This window comes from Vicia villosa, linkage group LG4 (assembly GCF_029867415.1).
Source record: "Vicia villosa cultivar HV-30 ecotype Madison, WI linkage group LG4, Vvil1.0, whole genome shotgun sequence".
Lineage (NCBI taxonomy): Eukaryota > Viridiplantae > Streptophyta > Magnoliopsida > Fabales > Fabaceae > Vicia > Vicia villosa.
In genome coordinates, this window is record NC_081183.1 from 55,893,598 (window position 1) to 55,911,379 (window position 17,782).

The 17,782-nt window shown below is 35.6% G+C and overlaps 1 protein-coding gene and 1 non-coding gene across 2 annotated transcripts; one reads left to right on the forward strand and one right to left on the reverse strand.

Annotated features, from left to right (window-relative positions):
* Window positions 1–10,825: 10,825 nt before the first annotated feature.
* LOC131597232 (uncharacterized) lies at window positions 10,826–11,866 on the reverse strand. Its single transcript, XM_058869939.1, has one exon. It carries the CDS (start codon window positions 11,864–11,866, stop codon window positions 10,826–10,828), a length of 1,041 nt encoding a protein of 346 aa, XP_058725922.1.
* LOC131600810 (small nucleolar RNA R71) lies at window positions 11,349–11,455 on the forward strand. The gene has a single exon (XR_009283417.1). It is a non-coding gene; the product is annotated as a small nucleolar RNA R71 (small nucleolar RNA).
* Window positions 11,867–17,782: the final 5,916 nt, after the last annotated feature.

The following is a 17,782-nucleotide window of genomic DNA, read 5'->3' on the forward strand; positions in this document are numbered from 1 at the left end:
GACCAGGAGCATCAACAAGACATTCATTCTGGAGATCCAGAAGATCCGTTTGCACATCTTCAAAGAAAGCCTTCCAGAGCTTTCCAGCATCCATATGATCCAGCTTGGAGTCATGGGCAACCTTCAGATAATCTAACCCTGTCCGTACCTTGTGTTTCAATAATTCAAAACGCATATCAACAGAAGGTGTGGTAGGGTTGGTTCTGAAAACAGTTATTGGGTCTTCTGGGTGGGAGATGAGATATGGTTCAGAGGGTCTTTCAAACAAGAGAGGAGGGTTTGAAGAGGATGGATGGGGTGAAGATTCTGCCTCGTTGTCAGAGTCTAGAACTACAACAACTGGTGGAGATGAAGGATTAGGGGGGTAGGTTGAAAGGGGCAAGGTTTGCAAAATAATGAATCAGATGATAGTGATGAGGGTGATGAAGAGAGATTGAAGTTACAAAACACAGGAGTGTCAACTTCTGGGTGGTTGTCAGAAGGTGGAGGTTGAGCAGATGAGAAAATGTTTTCATGGGGAAGGATGGTGTTCAGAGGTTTTGGATTGAGAATGGGTTCAAAGTTATGGATAGATCGTTTGCCTTTGGATTTGGAGGAAGTAGAAGGTGGAGATTTTCTGGTGGTTTGAGTATGATTTTCTTATGATTTTTCTGGTGATTTTTCTAGGTCAGATTCAACATGATTTTCTATGTCATATATAAGCTGCTGAAAAGCTTCAGATGATCTGGGTACCTTGAGGGAGTTATTTGATTGATCAGAATCAGGTTATTTTTATGGTTGAGGTTCTGTTGATATGTGTTCGGAATTTAAAACAGGAATAGGAATAGACTCAGTTATAGAAATACCTGAAGATTTCTTCTTCTTCTTTGAAGTTTTAGATGGTCCATCTCCAACAAACTTTCTCTTCTTCTCCTTCTTTTCTTCGTTGTCCTTCGCTTCTTTCTTTTCTTTATTCTCCTTCTTCTCTTTCTTTTCTTTCTTTTCTTTCTTCTCCTTTTTCTTCTTCTCTTTTTCTTCCTTCTTCTTTGATGGATCTTGATCAGCTAAAGTAGGAAGCACTCTGTTGATCACCCATACAGGATCAAACTCAGAGCCTTCCTTTAGACACTTTTCCAGATAGAAGAGGACTGTGTTGGTGTGCTCATTCTTGTAGAAGAGCTCAAAATCAGCTAGAGCAGGAATCCTTCTGGTCAAGATCTCTTTTACCATTCTGGGAGGAACAACAATGTTCTCTATCAATTTTCATTTTCTTCTGAGTGTGAGCATTCATTGTGCTCCCATATGTTGCTACCAGATCTTTAACTGTTCTAGCATCCAGCAGATCTTGCACCAAATTTGTCTCAATTAGAATGTTAGAAATCAGTCTTCCTAGAGGGATGATGTTCCTTCTGTTCTTTGGAGTCTTCAGTCTGGCCTGTTCTCTTGAATCCCACACATGATTCCACATGTGGATGAACAGAATGTAAGGAAGATCTACCTTCTCGCCTTTACCAATATAATATAGAATGTATTGTTGATCTTGATTAATGTAGTTTGGAGAGATAGTAGCCTTTCGGTGGTAGATGCAACCCAGAAGGATCTTTGCCCAGATTCTGTAGGAATCCTTCAGATCTGTGATACAAGTAGAACCTTCTCCAGATTTGAAGATTTCAGCATAGACAGCGTCCCAATCTGTTCTACCTACAATAGCTCCAGCAGCACCAAAACAACCTTCCAGACCCAGCAATCTTCTGATCAGGTTTTCAGTGATGGAGATTTCTTGGCCACAAACAAAAGAAAGAATTGATTTTGGAATTAACGTTGCATGAACCAAAAACTCCTTTACCAATTCTAGGTAAACTGGGCCAATAAGAAGGTTGAAGAATGGTTCCCAGCCTTGAACCAACATATTGCTCTTCAAGTTAAAGTTATGTTCCTGAAGATTATCAAAATCAACCATTGTTTCACTGTGAACTTCTAATTCATTCATCGAAATTAGACAGGTCTTCAATAGAGTGAAGACAGTTTGTTGTTGCTGTTGTTCAGAAGACGAAGCATTTTGTTGAGTAGATGAAGAAGCCATTGATGAGCAGTTGAGTTTCCTTCATTTAGGGTTTAGATGAAGAGAGAAAATAAGACTGAAATGCATAAAATATGAAGAGAGAGAATGGAAAGAAGGAAAATATGCAATTGAAATGCAATTCATAGAATCGGATTTGAAATGAATATGCAATGGAATTATGAATGACACGGTTACAGAATCTGAATCAATTATCATAAACGCTGAAAGACGTTAGTAGGGGTTAGCGTGAGATTTGAAAAGATTTGCACAGTTACCTAGGGCAGCGTCTCATCAACTGCACGCATGCTTGTCCCTTCAGAATGAACATGTGGTCATCATCTAGAATAGCTTGTGACAGCTGTTTTTCTTTAACAGAAGTTCTGAATCATACTTAGGCACATGAAACATTAGTAATAACAGTTCCAGAGTATCCATATGAACATACATAATCAGAACATCTGATAAGAAAATAAATAAAGCATAATCTTCACACTAATCCACATATCATATCATCTCATAACTTCATTTTGGGCATAAATCCATACTGATGTTCTTCAGAATGAACTTAAACTTATCTTCAGCAAGGGGTTTTGTAAAGATATCAACCCATTGATGGTCTGTATCAACAAAGTTTAAAGATAGAACACCCTTCTGAACATAGTCCCTAATAAAGTGATGTTTAATCTCTATATGTTTAGCTTTAGAATGTAAAATAGGATTTTTAGAAAAAAAATAGCAGAAGTATTATCATAGAATATAGGAATATTACTCTCATATATCTGATAGTCTTCTAGCTGACTTTTCATCCAGAGCATCTGTGTACTACATCCAGCAGCAACTACATATTCTGCTTCTGTTGTAGAGAGAGCAATTATTGTTTGCCTCTTGCTATACCAGGAGATCAGGTTTCTTCCCAGAAATTGACAGCTTCCAAAAGTACTTTTTCTTTCTACTCTATCTCCAGCGTAATCAACATCACAATATCCTACTAAGTTGTATTCTTCAGATCTTCTGTAGACTAAACCAACATTAGTAGTACCTTTCAGATACCTAACAATTCTCTTAACAACAGTTAAGTGAGATTCTCTAGGATCTGATTGGAATCTAGCACACAAGTATACACTGAATAAAATATCAGGTCTGGACGCAGTTAGATAGAGAAGAGATCCTATCATACATCTGTAGATCTTCTGATCTACTTTCTTGCTTACATCATCCTTACCTAACACGCACGTTGGATGCATTGGAGTTTTTGCTTCTTTGCTTTCAGATAGTTTGCACTTCTTCATAAGTTCTTTGACATACTTAGTCTGATGAACATAGGTTCCATCAGAGGTTTGATTGATCTGAATGCCTAGGAAATATTTGAGTTCTCCCATCATGCTCATCTCGAATTCTGCCTGCATAGACTGAGCAAACGCCTTTCCAAGTGTAGCATTAGATGTTCCAAAAATAATCTCATCTACATAAATTTGACAAATTAACATATCCTTTTTATAGGTTTTACAGAAGAGAGTTGTGTCTACTTTTCCTCTTATGAAACCATTATCCAGAAGGAAAGAACATAATCTTTCATACCAAGCTTTGGGAGCTTGCTTCAAACCGTATAATGATTTCTTTAGTTTAAAAACGTGTTCTGGAGACCTAGAGTCTTCAAAACCAGGAGGTTGGTGAACATAAACTTCTTCATCTATATAACCATTTAAAAGGCACTCTTAAAATCCATTTGATACAGAGTGATGTTATTTTGAGTGGCAAAATAAATTAACAATCTAATAGATTCTAACCTAGCCACTGGTGCAAAGGTTTCAGTGTAGTCAATACCTTCTTGCTGACTATAGCCCTGAGCAACCACTATGGCTTTATTTCTGATATCTTCACCTTTCTCATTCAGCTTGTTTCTGAAAACCCATTTTGTTCCAATAATATTGAATCCTTTAGGTCTTGGAACCAGATCCCAAACATCATTTCTTGTGAACTGATTTAACTTTTCTTGCATAGCAATAATCCAGTCAGCATCTTCCATAGCTTTATCAACAGAAGTTGGCTCAATCAAAGACACTAAACCAAATTGACATTCTGCGTTGTTCTTTAGGAATGCTCTTGTTCTGATGGGATAATCTTTCTTTCCAATTACAACATCTTTTGGATATACAGAGTTGATTCTTGAAGATCTTCTGAGTGTTGGCTCTTCTGATATTTTGAGATTCTCTAAAGAAGCTGCAACTTGATTTTATGAATCATTCTTTCTTCTGGGTTCTTCCTGATCTGAATCAGAAATTTCTATATCTGCAAAATTCTCATTCTGCTTTGGCTTTTCAATGCCAAGCTTATCATCAAATCTGATAATGGTTGATTCCTCAACTATCAGATTTTTAGTATTGTATACTCTGTAGCCCTTAGAGCGTTCAGAATATCCAAGAAGGAAACACTTCTGAGCTTTCGAATCAAACTTGTTCATATGATCTTTAGTATTCAGAATATAACAAACACATCCAAATGGATGGAAATATGAAATGTTGGGCTTTCTGTTCTTCCACAATTCATAAGGAGTCTTATTTAGAATAGGTCTAATGGAGATTCTATTCTGAATATAACAAGCTGTGTTAATTGCTTCTGCCCAGAAATGCTTAGCCATATTAGTCTTATTGATCATGGTTCTGGCCATTTCTTGGAGAGTCATATTCTTTCGTTCTACAACTCCATTTGGTTGTGGAGTTCTAGGACAAGAGAAATCGTGGGCAATACCATTTTCTTTGAAATAAATTTCAAAGAATCTGTTCTCAAATTCACCACCATGATCACTTCTGACTTCTATGATTTTACATTCCTTTTCAGATTGAATCTGATTACAGAAGTCAAAGAACACAGAATATGACTCATCCTTGTGTTTTAAGAACTTTACCCATGTCCATCTACTGTAGTCATCTACAATGACCAATCCATATTTCTTGCCTTTGATGGATGCTGTTTTGACTGGGCCAAAAAGATCAATGTGCAGAAGTTCTAAAGGCCTAGAGGAAGAGACAACATTTTTCAGATTTAAACGCAGGTTTTGTAAACTTCCCTTTCTGACATGCTTCACAAAGAGCATCTGATTTATATTTCAGATTTGGGAGTCCTCTGACCATATTGAGTTTGTTAATTTGAGAAATCTTTCTCATACTAGCATGACCCAATCTTCTGTGCCAGACCCACTGCTCTTTGTTAATAGACAGAAGGAAAGTAACCTGTTGGTTCTTAAGATCTGAAAGATCAATCTTATAAATGTTGTTCTTTCTTTTGCCTGTAAATAGGATTGAGCCATCCTTTTGACTAACAGCTCTACAATACTTTTGATTAAAGATTATGTCATAACCATTGTCACTTAATTGACTTATGGACAATAAATTATGAGCTAATCCATCTACTAAAAGAACATTAGTTATAGAGGCAGAATTACCAATACATATGGTTCCAGAGCCTATGATTTTGCCCTTCTGGTTCCCTCCAAACTTCACTTCTCCAGTAGATTTAAGTTCCAGATCTTGGAACATAGACTTTCTTCTGTCATGTGACATGAGCACCCAGAGTCCAGGTACCATGACATGTTTGTCTTTTGTGTTTTGAAAGAGATCTGCAACATGAATTATCTTATCCTTAGGTACCCACATTCTTTTGGGTCCTTTGGGGTTAGTCCTTCTCATGTTCTAATTGAACTGAGATTTTACATAAGTTTTTCCAGAATGTGCAACCACATGTTTCTTTGTGTGTGTAATATGGAAACTTTTAGAATGTGATGTGTGTTTGATATCATGAGAATTACCATACTTAAACTGATCATACAAAGGTTTGTAATTAATAATCATTTCATCAACAAGTTCTAGTTTATATGGAATTTCTCCCTCAAAACCTATACCTATTCTTTTGTTTCCACTAACACCATAAATCTTTGAGGCTAAGTGACTTCTGCCTATACCTCTAGATAAGAACTTTCTGAAGCTCAAGTCATATTCTTTCAATATATTGTTAGTGCTTGGGATAGACGTGTATGAACTTGAAGATGTTTCCAAAGGTGCAACATCTTTAGTTAACTTTAAAACTTTTTCTTTTAGTTCAGAGTTTTCTATTTCAAGTATCTTAGTTGTAGATGCAAAAAACTTTTTGAGCTTTTTGTATTTGAGACTAAGTTGACTCTTGACTTCCAAAAGTTCTGATAAACTAGAAACTAACTCTTCTCTAGTGAGTTCAGAAAATACCTCTTCAGAGTCTGAATCAGAAGTAGCTTCTTCTTCTTCTGTATCAACTGTTTCCATGAGTGCTATGTTTTCTTGCTCATCTTCAGAGTCTGAATCTTGATCAGATGAATCAGAGTCATCCCATGTAGCCATCATGCCTTTCTTATTTTCAAACTTCTTTCTGGGCTTTTCCCTCTGAAGCTTAGGACATTCATTCTTGTAGTTTCCAGGTTCTTTGCATTCATACAACACTACCTTCTTCTTTCCAGATATTCTGTGTTCAGAAAATTCTCCCTTTTCAGGTTTCTTGAAGTTCTTGAATCTTCTCTTCTTGCTTTTCTAGAGTTGATTCACCCTTCTAGATATGAGAGACAATTCATTTTCTTCTTCTGACTCTGATTCGTTAGATCCTTCTTCTTCTGCCTGAAAAGCGTTAGCACAATGTTTATTTTTAGATTTTAAAGCAATAGAATTACCTTTCTTCTGAGGCTCATTTGCATCAAGCTCAATCTCATGACTCCTCAGTGCACTTATAAGCTCTTCAAGAGATACTTCATTAAAATTCTTTGCAATCTTGAATGTTGTAACCATTGGTCCCCATCTTCTGGGTAAACTTCTGATTATCTTTTTAACATGATCAACTTTTGTGTATCCCTTGTCAAGCACTCTCAATCCAGCAGTCAGAGTCTGGAATCTGGAGAACATTGCTTCAATGTTTTCTTCATCTTCCATCTTGAATGCTTCATACTTTTGGATGAGAGCCAGGGCTTTTGTCTCCTTGACTTGTGCATTTCCTTCATGAGTCATCTTCAGATATTCAAAGATGTCATGAGCAGTTTCTCTGTTTGTGATCTTCTCATACTCAGCATGTGAGATTGCACTTAATAGTATAGTTCTTGATTTGTGGTGATTCTTGAACTCTTTCTTTTGATCATCACTCATAGCCTGTCTAGTAAGCTTGACTCCTTGAGCAGATACAGGATGTTTGTAACCATCCAACACTAGATCCCATAAATCACCATCTTGGCATATAAGGTAACTTTCAAGTCTATCTTTCCAATATTCAAAGTTCTCACCATCAAAGACTGATGGTCTATGGAATCCATTAAAGCTAGAGTTACCATTACTTCTTCGTTCAGTAACAGTTGGAATTGGAGTAGAAGAATTTTTCATAGCGTGATTTTCTTCCAGAATCTTTTCTCTAACATGGTTAAGTGTTTGCACCTAGAACCGGCGCTCTGATACCAATTGAAGGAGTGAAAAACACTTAGAAAGGGGGGATTGAATAAGGGTTGTTTCTAAAAAATGTAGATAAAAATTAATCACACAGATATTTTTATCCTGGTTCGTTGTTAATCAAACTACCCCAGTCCACCCCTGACAGAGTGATTTACCTCCACTGAGGATTTAATCCACTAATCAATCTTGATTACAATAGTTTTCCACTTAGACAACTTCTAAGTCTTCTAGAGTATACTGATCACAACTTGATCACTCTAGGAATTCTTTTACAAAGTATTAAACAATGTTATAAGAGTTTGATGTGCTTCTTAATAAGCTATAATCACCAAGTGATTTTCTCTCAAGATTAAGTTCTAACAGTCACTAAGATATTACAATATTTGTGAGGTTGAAATTGAAGATCTTTGCCGTTTGAGTGATAACGCGTAGAATCAAATTTGGCAACGTAAGATTACTTTAGCATATGTTCTCTATGTCTTCGGCGTCCAGAGCTTCACTTATATAGGCAATAAGAAAAGTGACTGTTGAGGAGCATTTAATGCTTTACGTGAATAGTACACTACTGCATTTAATGTTTCACTCTTTTGTCAACTGCCTCGAGCCTTGTTTCAACTGCTCTTGCTGACTTTGCCTTTTGTAGCTTCTAACGTTCCTTTTGTCAGTCAGATTTAACATTATAGCTTTTTCATCTTGTACTTGATTCTGGACTTAGACTATCAGAGTCTTCAGCGTTGGTGCAGATTGTAACTTCAGTCATCAGACTTTGGAAGTTCTGTGTAGCGTGATACCATCAGATCTTCAGAGCCTTGCTTCTGATTGCCATCTTCTGATGCCTTCTAGATTATGTTCTGATTTTCTCAAGACCATCTTCTGATGTCTTCCATACCATGTTCTGATGAACTCATCCAGATCTTCTGGGTTAGAGCTTCTGAATGCTGATTTAGTGCATACTCCTTTAGACTTTTCCTGAAATGGAAAACGTGAATAATTAGAGTACCACATTGTCTTATACAAAATTCATATATAATGTTATCATGAAAACTAGAAATATTGATCAGAACATTTCATGTTCTAACATTAATGATGTTGGAGTGATTTGGGTTGGAATTGGAATGGAGAAGTGTTGTCAAAATTTGATGTTTTTGGTTCTGTGCACGCTGTAACCGGGTAGCAGCCCTGCTGTAACTAGTTACCGCGTGGAAAAATGAATCATCTGGGCAATTTGAGTATTGTAACCAGTTACCCACCATGCTGTAACCTATTAGAGGCGTGTTTTTAAAAATAATGAATACATTGACCGTAAGGTATAATCGGGTATTGTCCATGCTTTAACCGGTTACACCTGATGCATTTTAAAAAAATTAATTTGAAAATTCATATCTTTCAAACCGTATATCAGTTTTAAGCGCCGTTTTGAGAGTTATGTCACTAATTAAATATTTTATTTATGGTGGTGAGTTTATGTTACATGTTTAAGTGTTAAGTGTAACAATAAGGTGGAATTGTAGCAATGTAATTGCTTTGTGGATGTTGTATTTGGATGTTGATTATACATAATGTAATTTCTGAATGGTGTCGAAATATAAATGCATTATTTTGGTGTTGCTTCGATGAGTTGAAATATGATAATATTAATCATATTAATTGGTGTTGATGATTAGCATGCTTAAGGTGGTGCATGCATTCATAATCATATTTGTGGCTGTATCCTGGTGGTGTTGGATCAGCGGTAGCTAATTCCCATTGTATGGAATTAGTGAGTGGAAGTAGCCGTATACTGTTGGTGGTGGATCAGTGAGATGAGTCAATCCCATGTCTGGTACCACATGCATAAGAGTCGTTGCATTTGCAAATATGTTGATATAACATGATTAAAGGTTGTCCAGTGTTATATCGGTTTATTGTGATTTATGATTGAGATGTGTGGATAACTGTTTATGAATGATTTTTCGAAATGTAATTGTACTGCAGTTGGGTGAATGATCTATTTATGATGTTTTACCATTATGAGCTTATAATATAGTTTAAATGTGATTTGTCTCACCCTTACTGTTGACCATTTTTAGATTAAGGAGTAGCGGCTCGCGCTTGGTGAGGATAGCTCGTAGAGTTATTTCGTTTAGTTCAGTTGTGTCGGTTTCATGCCCTGGTCTTGTAACACTGGGGAATGTTTACTTAGAGTTGTTTGATGAACTATTATCTCTTTTGTTGGAATAATATTTTGGTTGGTTTTGAGTCAGTGATTCCTTAGTGTTGAATACCGATGTTTTATGTTATTCAGATTATGAAGTAATTCCGCTGTGTTAACATGTTTGCGGAATAATATGGTTTGATGTTCCTCATAAAGCATGATATGATTAAATGTTTTAAATATTTTGGAGTTATAATGCCCTTGTACATGTTTTACTCTGAATTTAATTAATATTCTGCGGAGGTTTAGAAGGGTGTTATATTGGCTGCACTATCCCCAGTTTCCTGAACACGGATAAAGGCATCAAATTGATGCTTTCCCCTAGGTCACACAATGCTTTCCCATAAAACGATTCTCCAATGTTACAAGGTATAGTGAAACTTCCAGGATCCTTCAACTTAGGAGGGACTTTGCCTTGCACTAATTGACTGCATTCTTGAGTGAGTGCAATAGTGGAAAATTCTCCCAATCTCTTTCTTTTAGTGAGTAAGTCTTTCATGAACTTGGCATAATTTGGCATTTGCTCAATTGCTTCTATCAAGGGTATGTTTATGTGGAGCTGTTTGAGGATCTCCATAAACTTCCCAAATTGTTGCTCTTCTTTTGCTTTCCTAATCCTTGAGGAAAAGGAGGTGGTGGTCTCTCTTGGACAAACTTCTTCTCACTGCTTGGCTCTGTCACGACTTCAGGTTGCTTTGAAGATTCTGGAGTCTTGCCACGGTTGATTTCATCTCGTGTGTCTTCATCACTATCTAATGAGGTCGGCTCCTCATTAGACTTGTCTGTCTCTTAAATGTTGTCCTTAGAAGGCAGGAGTTCACTTGTGTCAGCTTCTTTGTGTTCTGGGGGTTCGCATTCCTATCCACTTCTTAACTTGATAACTCTGCATGTCTCTATATTATTCACTCCAGAAGTAGATGGTGTTTCTGTCGAGCTAGGAAGTGTCCCTTATGGTCTGGAACTCAAAATGGTTGCAATCTGCTCCATTTGGTTCTCTAGATTTTTGATACTCACACCTTTTGCTAAGAACTGACTCTTTATCTCTTGAATGAATGATTTCAAGATGTTCTTCGAATGGTTGTTGCCCTGAGCAGGCGCAGCAAAACCAAGAGGAACTTATGGCGTCTAATTAGCTTAGGTATTTTGAGGCTTTGATTGACCTTGACTGTTGCTCCATAAAAAATTTGGGTGGTTTCGCCATTCAGGATTGTAAGTGTTGTTGTAAGGGTTGTTGTATATGTTGTTATTTCCAACATAGTTTGCTGAAACTGGATTTACAGTGCACTCTTCAAACAAATGTACCCCTCCACAGTAGACACAAGAAACCTCTAATGCGTCTGTGACCACCTTTACTGGATCAGGTTTAGGTGTGTCTGGAGTCATCAAACTCTTCATCATCTTATGAATTTGTACTACTTGTGCAACAAGTAAAGTAGTCTCGGTAACTTCATGAACTCCAGCTGGCCTTCTCTGAGTTGTACTCACATTAGCTCTTGCTGTAGGCCATTGATACGTATTGGTCGTGATACTTTCTATCAATCGATATCCTTCTTCATAAGACTTAGACAATAGCGCTCCTCCACTAGATGCATCAAGCATTTTCCTTGATGATGGAACCAACCCATTGTAAAATGTCTCAAGTTGAATACAAATGGGGATACCATGGTGAGGGCATTGCCTAAATAATTCTTTAAATCTTTCCCAAGCTTCAAAAAGTAACTCATCATCTCCTTGCCTGAATGAGGTAATTTCATTTCTCATCTTTGCATTCCTTGAAGGAGGAAAATACTTAGCCAAGAACTTCTCAGCCAAGTCATTCCATGTAGCAATGGAATTAGGCTCTAAGGAATTCAACCAACTTTTGGCTCTATCCCTTAGAGAATAAGGAAACAATCTGAGCCTGAAGGCATCATCGGTCACGCCTGGAATTTTGAAGTTGCTAGCTACATCCAGGAACTGCCTCATATGTAGATGAGGATCTTCAGTAGGTGCTCCAGAGTAATGACCAGTGGTTTGTAACATTTGAAACATCATGGGCTTGAACTTAAATTGGGCTGTAGTGATCTTTGGCAAGACAACGCCAGTACTCATGAATGTTGGGTCAAAAACAACATAGTCTCTGATGTTTCTTGCCCTATCATTGGCAATACCAAAGATGTCGGTATTTTTTTCCATGACTGGGATTTGATCTGGTTCAATTGGAACGCCTTGAGGGTTTATGTCATCCAGGTTAGCTGCTGGAGCTTTTGGTCAACGTCTAGCACGTCTTTGTCTTCTTAGGGCTCTCAATATTCTTTCAGGTTCAGGATATCCATTGTGAGTTGTCTGTAATGATCTGTGTATGCCATAACTTAATACCTGTCGTGACAAAAAATTACAACAGACTGTCAAAAACACAAATGCTTAAAATAAATAGAATCAACTACAAAAATCAATAGGTAATAATCACTCCCCGACAATGGTGCCAAAAAGTTGTTCGTAATTCTATAGTGTCACATGCAAGTATAGATGTTTTGATTGCAATAAGTGATAAATATAAGAGTATCGTACCCACATGGAGTGCTACTACACATACATGACTTTTGTATTAACTCTATTTTCCATTTTAAGCATAAATAAGGAGAAATAATAATTGTGGGAATTGAATCCAGCTCTCTTATATTATAAATTACATGTAGCAAAAGGAAAAGTGTTGTAGAAGTGATAATAGAAATATAGTTGAGCTATGATCCGTATATATATGTTAGTGTGTTTAAGTGTTGATGATGTGTGAAGTCGTGACATGCAAGGTCAGAAGGATCTAAACATGTATTTCTACACAATCAGTGGCATATATAAAAGGATAAGGGAAACAAATATCTAAGCTCCACTTGTAACCATAGAATATGTCTATTAAAAGTTCTGAGTTCCTTAATGATTAAAGTTACTTATGTCTAAGAAACTAATTCAAGTGAATATATCTATCCTACTATTTCAACCATTTTCACTCATGAAGTCCACTTGTTGTTGGATCTCTCACAACAACAAGCTTGTAAATATTTCCAAGATGATCAGTCAAAGAAACAAATATTAGAATGATAATGCATGGTAAAGTATGCACTAGTCCCACACATTTAACATAAACACACTTTATATATTAACTTCTCATAACTCAACTAAAAGGATTTTAGCTCATGGGGAGCTGAGTACAAACAATGAACAAGGTTCTCATAAGAAACATATTAGAGCAATAAATTTCACAAAAGATAATTACCAAAGAGAGACTTGAAGTAGAACTTGAGAAGGCTAAGTCTTCAAGAAACGGCTTCAGTCGCGCCAGTGTTCATCAACAAGTACATAAAGGAATGGGGAGAGAAGCTTCAACACACTTTCGCAAACACACCAGGGAATAAATAACTTTTTTACTAAAAAATGCTGAAATCTTTCTCATTTTCAGTGCCCAATACACTTTTTCCCTCCATTATGACTACTTATCCTCTTTTACACCTGCTTACACTTTAATCGCTCACGAATTTGGCTTCTTTCCTTATAGCACTCATTCTAACTTGCTTAGTCTTGCCTCAACATGCCTTTATGCTAACTCCTGCATTCAAAACAACATTAAACCAACAAAAGGGAGCACCTAGTGTGCTCCACACTAACTAAACTAAAACAACAAATAAACATGGAAATTAAACAAATTAAAGACGAATTAACATTAAACTAATTACTCCCTAAGGATGTATTAACTCACAAAATGTGGGTTAATAACAAGCTACCCGCAAGTGACTAATAATATAATTCACAAGCTACCCACAAGTGACTAACACCCTTTAAGACACACTAGTCCTAAAACTCCTAAGAATTCTGACCAACAGGTTTCTTGAGGAACAATCAAATAGCAGTTTGAATAAGTGTTTAATTATAGATAAATGCTTCTACACAAGTCGAATGTAAATGTTATTTCAAATTCTAGACTTAAGAGAACGAAGCTATAAACAGCCTTTCAAGAATGGATATGATCGTGAATTTGCAGCTTCCTCTTTGAGTCTTCAAGCCTTTATATAGCTAATATAATAATATATCCATTGGAGGGCAGTTCTAGAATTTCCAAAAGTTTGGCGGCTTGAAAGTAGTGGAAGACAAGATAGTACGCACACCCCTCCTTTCATAGTAGTGGAACGAAACATTCTTCTTTACCCTGTACATTGTACTACATAATGTTATCTTCTATTCTTCTTGAACTTCAGAGGCTGACAACATGAGTTGGAAGAAAGAAAATAAGCTTTCAGAACCTGTTTGTTAAAAGTTCAAAGCAAGAAACATTTGAGTACCAAAATTTTTCATGCAAACATACTCATTGTTATCATCAACACTCAGAGATATATTATAGAGCCAAATCTTGTTCTAACAATCTCCCCCTTTTTAATGATGACAAAACTATGTATTTTGATGACACAATTTTTTAAATAACCAGATAAAGAATTTTAGAATAAAGGGTAATAAATACTTATCCTTTGTATGCGAAACTCTCCCTGAGTTTGAGACTTGATAGAGATCAAATATCCTGATTATGGACCATTCTGGGTAACTCTCCCTGGTTCCAATAAATCAGATATTAAGATCTTTTAGAGTCTTTATAAGTGTGATCTTTCATTTTTAGAGCCTGCTTTCCAATTTCATTTCCAGAGCCTGATTTCCAATCTTAGAAACTCAGTGCCAAAATAAAATTCTTTCAGAGCCTGGTTGTTTAAATCTGGATATTGAATTCAGAGCCTAGTTGTTTGTATAAGATCTTTGAAAAACTCAGAGCCTTATTATTGATGACATCTTCTTTGAGTCTGATTCTGATATAATGGATATATTCTTTGTTCATAATATTTCAGAATCTAATTTCAATCATAATTCATGATATCCTGAAAAACAAGGAACATTTCTAACAGAAACAAAAGTTTTATTTGAGGTTAGAAAATGTAAGCAGTTTCATTTCAGGAATTTGATTATTAATCATCAAAATTTTAACTTTTAATTATTACTCCCCCCTTTTTGTCATAGTAAAAAAAGTCTAATGATGTGTGAAAAACATAGACAGTTGAAAACTAGACTTCATTGATAATGAAAGGGAGTACAAGGAAACAAAACAGAAAGAAAAAACTAATCTAAACTTCAAAGACATCACAACTTTCATCAAACAAAACATCTCCATGAAAAGTTTTAAACTCAATAGAAAGAAAAAGTTAAATGGGAAATAGAAGAGAGAATTAAGATTGAATGCTTGGGATGGGATTTTGATGGATGACAGATATAAATAGTCAATAAACAGAAACAGAAGGAACGATTGAATTATTACAGAGTAATCAATCAAAAGATATTCAAGACAATTAATGTTAGATGAAAAACAGACACGACTTCTCGGATTTCAAAGATGAGAAGCAGTTAATGAACATGACATGCCAATAGGAGAGAGTAGATAGTGCATGGGAAATATTTTGGAAACAATAGAGGATATGAGAAGTAATAAATGATCGTAATGATTTGATTTTCATTAGTTCTAATAAATTAGAACACACTGCTCGAGTGGAACTTGGTAGAATTAATGATTAGCATAACCAAGGTTACATGCATTAATCAAGTTAGAGTGAAACATTTTAATATTCTCACAATCTGGAGGATCAGAAGATCTCCATATGATCAGAGATGTTTCTGACCGAAATATATTCTGATAACTGAATTTTTAAATATATATATATATTTGTTTACATCAGAATCGCATTTTGTCAAACTGTGACTTAACACTCTAATATATCAGATTCTGATAAAATCTTACTCTAGACAAAAATCCATTTTCAGATTTATTAGAATACACAAAAATCTATCTTTAACTAAGGGTTTTGTAAATATATTAGCCCATTGATGGTATGTATCTATGAAATTTAAAGAAAGAATCCCTTTCTGAACATAGTCTCTAATAAAATGATGTTTTATCTCTATGTGTTTTGCCCTAGAATGCAAGATAGGATTTTCACTTAAGAAAATAGTAGTAGTATTATCGAAAAAGATAGGAATGTTACTCTCATAAATTTGATAATCCTCCAGCTGACTCTTCATCCATATCATCTGAGTTGTGCATAGAGAGGCTGAGATGTATTCTGCTTCTGCTATTGATTGATTGACTCTTGCTTGACCATGAGATCGGATTGTTTCCCAGAAATTGACAGTTTCCAAAGGTGCTCTTCCTTTCTAATATGTCTCCAGCATAATCTGCATCAAAGAAATTAGAAAGAGTATACTCTGATGTTTTCTCATACATCAAGCCAAGGTTAGCGGTTCCTTCCAGATACCTAAGAATTCTCTTAACAACAGTTAAATGAGAATATCTAGGATCATATTAGAAATGTCCACACAAATGAACACTAAATAAAATATCAGGTCTAGAAGCAATTAGATAGAGAAGAGAGCCTATTATACCACGATATAGCTTCTGACATACATTTCCACTTACCTCTTCTTTTTCGAGAATGCATGTTAGATGCATCGGAGTCTTTGCTAATTTGCAATCGAGCATGTTGAACTTCTTCAGAAGTTCTTTAGTGTACTTTCTGTGATGAATGTAAATACCTTCCGGTCTTTGGTGAATTTGAATTCCCAAAAGGAATTTCAATTCTCCCATCATACGCATTTCAAACTCAGACTACATCATCTTAGAAAGTTCACCGCAAAGGGAGGGATTAGCATAACCAAAAATGATATCATCAATATAAATTTGAACTATAATAATGCCATTGTTGAAGGTGTAGCAACTTACCCTAAAAAATTAGATTTTAGAGTCACCACCTATTCTGCCAGGGCGAATAGGAAACCCTACGAAGTTTTAGAGAATTCTGGGTAAGTTATTATAATCAGGTCAAGGGAAGGTGTTGTTGAGGTTTTGTCTAAGGTAATGGTTGTGGCTAAAAATGTTAAGGAAAGGTTTGTGCTTTCAAGGGTGAACGGTAAGATTCGAACCTAATTGGAGTTTTGGGGAAGGGGACTCGCCTTGGTTATCCAAGTGCCTAAGTACCTCCTTATGGAGGATCAGAGTCAACATAGTTCGGGGGAGGGTTGTACGCCTCTTAGATTAATATGAGGTTGTTTGAAGGTATTTTGAATTACCTTATCGTAGTTTTGAAAATCCGTAGTTTGAAGATGAAAATGTGTTTTGAATGTGGCGTACAACCCTGATTTTAATATGTTCTATTAATCGCGATGATCAATAGGTTTGATCACCATAATTAATAGATTTAATAAAGAATTGCTAATTATTCTAATCGATAGATTCGATTATCATCATTAGCAAATAAATGTATTTTAAATTAGATTAATAATTACTGTTACTCTTCATAATCAATAGATTTGATTAAAATAAATAACGAATTGATAAAAAAATGCCAATCATCGTAACCAATAGAATCAGTTAACACCCTTTAGCAAAATAAGCCTTATTTGAATTTAATATTTAATTAATTAAATAATCGATTATTACCCATCACGATCAATTAATTTAATCGAAACGAAAAATAAATAAAAGTTTAATATTTACTTATATTATTAATTTAATTTTAAAAATCAAATTATATATATATATATATATATATATATTAAAAATATATTAAGTTGATTAAATAATTATATAAATAATATATAAAAATAAAAAGATAAACATGGGCGTGATCATTTATGGTGGCTTATTGATGGTCCATGGTGTGCATGCATCTTCCTGGTCGTTAGATCATGCTGGGCGCGTATCTGATGGCCAGGATGAGAGGGTGTAGGATGATCTTGGGTTGGCGTGTGTATACTGGATCTTGTGGGAAACTCTTATAAAAAATTAAAGTGGCAGACCTGGGGTTCAAACCCAGGATTTCTTGGTTGCAATTAATATCTCCTTACCATGTGTATCAATGGCTTCAGTTTTTATTTAATTACCCAGGAAAATTTATATACAATAACAAAGAATAAATGGAAAAAGTCAAATAAGTGGCGCGTGGGACCCAGCCAGTGGAGTGAGCCAATGAGGAGAGAGAGGGAATGTTTGAAAAGTTGACTGGCGGATAAGGAATGGCCACGCATGGA